At 70.4% G+C, this 6,795-nt stretch overlaps 1 protein-coding gene across 1 annotated transcript; it reads right to left on the reverse strand.

Annotated features, from left to right (window-relative positions):
• Nucleotides 1-1,237: 1,237 nt before the first annotated feature.
• On the reverse strand, nt 1,238-4,681 carry LOC121340509 (REST corepressor 2-like; the record flags this gene model as incomplete). The annotated part of the gene is given in 8 exon segments (XM_041413314.1): nt 1,238-1,398; nt 1,474-1,531; nt 2,427-2,504; nt 2,605-2,765; nt 2,768-2,865; nt 2,925-3,049; nt 3,634-3,795; nt 4,406-4,681. Coding segments are annotated over 8 exon segments (1,119 nt in total), but the record flags the coding sequence as incomplete, so codon positions are not given.
• Between the last annotated feature and the right edge of the window lie 2,114 nt (nt 4,682-6,795).

A 6,795-nucleotide genomic window follows, 5' to 3' on the forward strand; every position in this document is an offset into this window, starting at 1 on the left:
CCGCCCCGCCCCTCCTCACCTCCTCCTCCTCCTCGGGGGGCTCCCCCCGGCCCTGCAGGAGCCGCTCGAGGCCCGGGCGGCGCCGGGGGCAGCCCCGCCCCCAGCCCAGCCCCGCCCCTCCTCACCTCCTCCTCCTCCTCGGGGGGCTCCCCCCGGCCCTGCAGGAGCCGCTCGAGGCCCGGGCGGCGCCGGGGGCCCAGCACGAAGCTCCGGACCTGCGCCGCCGTCTTGTTCCCCAGCACGGCCGCCACCGCCGGGAAATCGCGGCCGTAGCGCCGCAGGGCTGGGGACGGACACGGTGAGGGGGGACACGCCGCTAACGAGGCTCGTTAATTAGGCTAACGAGGGGGGCACTCACCCTGCACCACCAGCAGCTGCTCGTCCGTTGTCCAGCGCGAGCTGAACTTGCTGCTGCCCTGGGGGGGAGCGGAGGGGGTTTTGGGGGATTTGGGGACACAACCGGGACCTGCTGTGACACCCTGGGGACAGCGTGGGGCAGTGGGGACACCACGGGGCACACGGGGATACCGTGGGGACACAGGGACCCCCTGGGGACAGCATGGGGCAGTGGGGACAGCGTGGGGCACATGGGGACACCGTGGGGACACAGGGACACCCTGGGGACAGCGTGGGGCAGTGGGGACAGCGTGGGGCAATGGGGACACCACGGGGCACACGGGGACACCCTGGGGACACCACGGGGCACACGGGGACACCCTGGGGACACAGGGACACCGTGGGGACACCGTGGGAACACCCTGGGGACACCCCAGGGACACTGTGGGGACATAGGGACATCCTGGGGACACAGAGACACCGTGGGGCAATGGGGACACCATGGGGCACACAGGGACACCGTGAGGACACCCTGGGGACACAGGGACATCCTGGGGACACCGTGGGAACACCCTGGGGACAGCGTGGGGCAATGGGGACACCGTGGGGCACACGAGGACACCATGGGGACAGCATGGGGGACATGGGGACACCATGGGGACACCGTGGGGACAGCCTGGGGACAGTGTGAGGCACACGGGGACACCATAGGGACACCGTGGGACACATGGGGACACCCTGGGAACACCATAGGGCACATGAGGACACCATGGGGACACCGTGGGGACATGGGGACACCGTGGGGCACACGAGGACACCATGGGGACACCGTGGGGACAGCCTGGGGACAGTGTGAGGCACATGGGGACAGCCCCGCCCCCAGCCCAGCCCCGCCCCTCCTCACCTCCTCCTCCTCCTCGGGGGGCTCCCCCCGGCCCTGCAGGAGCCGCTCGAGGCCCGGGCGGCGCCGGGGGCCCAGCACGAAGCTCCGGACCTGCGCCGCCGTCTTGTTCCCCAGCACGGCCGCCACCGCCGGGAAATCGCGGCCGTAGCGCCGCAGGGCTGGGGACGGACACGGTGAGGGGGGACACGCCGCTAACGAGGCTCGTTAATTAGGCTAACGAGGGGGGCACTCACCCTGCACCACCAGCAGCTGCTCGTCCGTTGTCCAGCGCGAGCTGAACTTGCTGCTGCCCTGGGGGGGAGCGGAGGGGGTTTTGGGGGATTTGGGGACACAACCGGGACCTGCTGTGACACCCTGGGGACAGCGTGGGGCACACGGGGACAGCGTGGGGCACACGGGGACACCCTGGGGACAGCGTGGGGACACCCTGGGGACACCCTGGGGACAGCGTGGGGCACACGGGGACAGCGTGGGGACACAGGGACACCCTGGGGACACAGGGACACCGTGGGACACAGGGACACCCTGGGGACAGCGTGGGGCAACGGGGACAGCACGGGGCACACGGGGACACCCTGGGCACATGGGGACACCATGGGGACACCATGGGGACACCCTGGGGACACCCCAGGGACACTGTGGGGACATAGGGACATCCTGGGGACACAGAGACACCGTGGGGCAATGGGGACACCATGGGGCACACAGGGACACCGTGAGGACACCCTGGGGACACAGGGACATCCTGGGGACACCGTGGGAACACCCTGGGGACAGCGTGGGGCAATGGGGACACCGTGGGGCACACGAGGACACCATGGGGACAGCATGGGGGACATGGGGACACCATGGGGACACCGTGGGGACAGCCTGGGGACAGTGTGAGGCACACGGGGACACCATAGGGACACCGTGGGACACATGGGGACACCCTGGGAACACCATAGGGCACATGAGGACACCATGGGGACACCGTGGGGACATGGGGACACCGTGGGGCGGGGACAGCATGGGGGACATGGGAACACCGCGGGGACAGCCTGGGGACAGTGTGAGGCACATGGGGACACCACAGGGACACTGTGGGGCACCCTGGGAACACCATAGGGCACATGAGGACACCCCGGGACAGCGTGGGGACACCGCGGGGACAGCGTGGGGACACCCTGGTGACACAGAGACCCACCTCAGGCGGCCGCAGCCCCTCCAGGCCCCCGTCCAGCGCCTGCCTGAGGCCGCTGTTGATCTGCTTGATGCGCTGCACCTGCGGCCATTGGGGAGGGGGCTCAGAGGGGGTGACCCCTCGCCCTGGGGGTGTCCCCCGGGGGGTGTGGGGGATGTGGGGGTGTCCCCGGGGGTCTCACCTGCCGTTTGAGGGCCACCAGCTGGCAGTCGAGCTGGCGCAGGGCGCGCGCGCCCAGGTCGGGGTTGGCCGTCACCTCGGCCACGTCCTGGCGGCTCAGGCGCATCCCGCGGGGGGGGCGGCGCCGCTGCCGCGCCGGGGGGTGGTGCCGGTACTGCGGGCCCGCCTTGGGGAAGCACGCCTGACAGCGGCGTTAATTAGCGCCCGCTCGTTAATTGGTTCGGTGGCCGTGAGTTGGTTGTGGTTGGGGGAAAACCCCCCCCTGAGCACCGGCACCTCACACCGCCCCCCCCCTACCCAGGGGGGGTCCGGGGTCCCTGCCTGTCGTCGCGGTCGCGCCGGCCCAGCAGGCGCCGCGCCTGGCGGTCCATGACGCTCGTGCGGCTCCGCGTTTTCTTCCAGGAGTAATAATACTTCACCAGGCTGGGGATCAGCTTGTCCGGGAGCTGGGGGGGCACACAGGGGGTTTGGGGGGGGGTTCGAGAGAGTTTTGGGGTGATTTGGTGTCAGGGATGGGGTGAGAGGTGAAGGGAGGGGTCACCCCAGTAAATCGCGGGGAGAAGGTGCGAGAAGAGCCCTGAAAAAAGAGGGGAGAACCCACAAAAATGGGGGGGAAACCCCTAAAAATGGAAGAGCAGGAACCTCTACGAATAGGAAGGGGGGAAATGACAGAGAAACCCTAAAGGGGGGAGTCGGGACCCCCAAAATCAGGGGGAACCCCCAGAAATGGGGGGGAGGTACCACCTGGTGGCTGGGGGGGGACAGCAGAGGGTGGGATGTACCATCTCCTGTGGGGGGGTAAGGGGGTCGCACCCCCTCATTCCCAAGTGGGTCCCGAGACCCCCCAGACCCCCCAAACCTCCCTGGGGGTCCCAGGGGAGCAAGACCACCTTCCAAAACCCCCCAAAAACAGCCCAAAAAAAGCCCTGGATCCAAGCAGCCCGAGGGAGGGGGAGCTGATCCCCGGTGCTCTCGTTCTGTGGGGGAGCTGACCCGGGGGGGTTTTGGGGCAGGTTTTGGGGGGTCTCACCATCTGCTGGATGCGGGCGAAGCTCTTGCCGTGGAAGCTGAAGGCCTGCTCGAACAGAACCTTGTCCTCCACCGTCCACTCGTCCGGGAAGGGCGTGAAGTTGGCCAGGTCGGCCAAGGACTTCTCCACGTCGTGTTTGTGCCACAGCAGCATGCCCAGCGCCTGGGGAGGGGTCGGCGGGGCATTTGGGGGGCACCCCGGGGGGGTCGGCGGGGCATTTGGGGGCTGGCGTGGGGCAGCTGTGGGGCTGGGGTCTGTCCTTCAGTGGGGTCTGGGGTCTGTCCCCCTGTGGGGTCTGGGGTCTGTCCCTCTGTGGGGCAGCTGTGGCAGTGGGGTCTGTCCTTGTTTGGGGTCTGGGGTCTGTGCCCACACGGATCCAGGCTCTGTCCTTCTGTGGGGCTGAGATTCTGTCCCCATGTGGGGTCTGGGGTCTGTCCCTCCGTGGGTCTGGGGTCTGTCCCCCTGTGGGGCTGGGGGGCTCACGGGGATCCCCACCTCCATCACACTCTGTGGGGCTGCCCCACATCCCCCCTCGCCCCCTTCCCTCTGGGGGTGCCCCCCTGGGTCCTGTGGGGCGACCCCCGTTGCGGGAGGGCTGGGGCTGGATCAGAGCTGTGGGGCCGGGCTGTGGGGCAGGGTTATGGGGTGGGCTGAGGGCTGTGGGGCAGGGTTATGGGGTGGGCTCAGGGCTGTGGGGCAAACTGGAGTTTGTCAGTCCATACCGGGTCTGTGGTGCCGGTCTGGGGCCATACCGAATTCTGTGGGGCCGTACCGAGCTCTCTGGTGCCGGTTTGGGGCCGTACCGAACTCCCCGGCTCCCCCGCTCCCACAATGGCGGCCCCTCTCCCCTCAGCGCGCTGGGCGTGGCCTCCCGCGCTCCCGCCCTTTCCGCTCTCAGCCAATCAGCGCCGAGCCGCCTTCGCGCCCCTCGCCGCCGCCACGCGCCCGCTCCCCCCGCCCTTCCCGCTCCACTTTCGCGCACGCGCGGGTGCCCCGCCCGCGCCCCCGCCCCTAGCGCCCCGCCCCTTTCCCCTCCGCGCCGGCGCATTGGCCGCCGGCCGCGGGCTCGCGCGCTTGGCGCTCCGCCCCTTTCCCCCCCCCCTTATAAAAAGCGCGCCCCCCGCGCGCGCCCCTTGTGGGGCTGGGGGCGTCAGGGGAGCTGGGGTCGGACCTTTGTGGGGCTGGGGGCGTCAGGGGAGCTGGGGTCGGACCTTTGTGGGGCTGGGGGCGTCAGGGGAGCTGGGGTCGGACCTTTGTGGGGCTGGGGGCGTCAGGGGAGCTGGGGTCGGACCTTTGTGGGGCTGGGGGCGTCAGGGGAGCTGGGGTCGGACCTTTGTGGGGCTGGGGGCGTCAGGGGAGCTGGGGTCGGACCTTTGTGGGGCTGGGGGCGTCAGGGGAGCTGGGGTCGGACCTTTGTGGGGCTGGGGGCGTCAGGGGAGCTGGGGTCGGACCTTTGTGGGGCTGGGGGCGTCAGGGGAGCTGGGGTCGGACCTTTGTGGGGCTGGGGGCGTCAGGGGAGCTGGGGTCGGACCTTTGTGGGGCTGGGGGCGTCAGGGGAGCTGGGGTCGGACCTTTGTGGGGCTGGGGGCGTCAGGGGAGCTGGGGTCGGACCTTTGTGGGGCTGGGGGCGTCAGGGGAGCTGGGGTCGGACCTTTGTGGGGCTGGGGGCGTCAGGGGAGCTGGGGTCGGACCTTTGTGGGGCTGGGGGCGTCAGGGGAGCTGGGGTCGGACCTTTGTGGGGCTGGGGGCGTCAGGGGAGCTGGGGTCGGACCTTTGTGGGGCTGGGGGCGTCAGGGGAGCTGGGGTCGGACCTTTGTGGGGCTGGGGGCGTCAGGGGAGCTGGGGTCGGACCTTTGTGGGGCTGGGGGCGTCAGGGGAGCTGGGGTCGGACCTTTGTGGGGCTGGGGGCGTCAGGGGAGCTGGGGTCGGACCTTTGTGGGGCTGGGGGCGTCAGGGGAGCTGGGGTCGGACCTTTGTGGGGCTGGGGGCGTCAGGGGAGCTGGGGTCGGACCTTTGTGGGGCTGGGGGCGTCAGGGGAGCTGGGGTCGGACCTTTGTGGGGCTGGGGGCGTCAGGGGAGCTGGGGTCGGACCTTTGTGGGGCTGGGGGCGTCAGGGGAGCTGGGGTCGGACCTTTGTGGGGCTGGGGGCGTCAGGGGAGCTGGGGTCGGACCTTTGTGGGGCTGGGGGCGTCAGGGGGGGCTGGTGTGGGGCAGCTGTGGGGCTGGGGTCTGTCCTTCAGTGGGGTCTGGGGTCTGTCCCCCTGTGGGGTCTGGGGTCTGTCCCTCTGTGGGGCAGCTGTGGCAGTGGGGTCTGTCCTTGTTTGGGGTCTGGGGTCTGTGCCCACACGGATCCAGGCTCTGTCCTTCTGTGGGGCTGAGATTCTGTCCCCATGTGGGGTCTGGGGTCTGTCCCTCCGTGGGTCTGGGGTCTGTCCCCCTGTGGGGCTGGGGGGCTCACGGGGATCCCCACCTCCATCACACTCTGTGGGGCTGCCCCACATCCCCCCTCGCCCCCTTCCCTCTGGGGGTGCCCCCCTGGGTCCTGTGGGGCGACCCCCGTTGCGGGAGGGCTGGGGCTGGATCAGAGCTGTGGGGCCGGGCTGTGGGGCAGGGTTATGGGGTGGGCTGAGGGCTGTGGGGCAGGGCTGTGGGGCAGGGTTATGGGGCTGAGGGCTGTGGGGCAGGGCTGTGGGGCACGGTTATGGGGTGGGCTCAGGGCTGTGGGGCAAACTGGAGTTTGTCAGTCCATACCGGGTCTGTGGTGCCGGTCTGGGGCCATACCGAATTCTGTGGGGCCGTACCGAGCTCTCTGGTGCCGGTTTGGGGCCGTACCGAACTCCCCGGCTCCCCCGCTCCCACAATGGCGGCCCCTCTCCCCTCAGCGCGCTGGGCGTGGCCTCCCGCGCTCCCGCCCTTTCCGCTCTCAGCCAATCAGCGCCGAGCCGCCTTCGCGCCCCTCGCCGCCGCCACGCGCCCGCTCCCCCCGCCCTTCCCGCTCCACTTTCGCGCACGCGCGGGTGCCCCGCCCGCGCCCCCGCCCCTAGCGCCCCGCCCCTTTCCCCTCCGCGCCGGCGCATTGGCCGCCGGCCGCGGGCTCGCGCGCTTGGCGCTCCGCCCCTTTCCCCCCCCCCTTATAAAAAGCGCGCCCCCCGCGCGCGCCCC

The sequence above is a fragment of the Onychostruthus taczanowskii genome, unplaced genomic scaffold (genome assembly GCF_017590055.1).
Source record: "Onychostruthus taczanowskii isolate IOZ18803 unplaced genomic scaffold, ASM1759005v1 scaffold402, whole genome shotgun sequence".
In the NCBI taxonomy this organism is placed as follows: Eukaryota; Metazoa; Chordata; class Aves; order Passeriformes; family Passeridae; genus Onychostruthus; species Onychostruthus taczanowskii.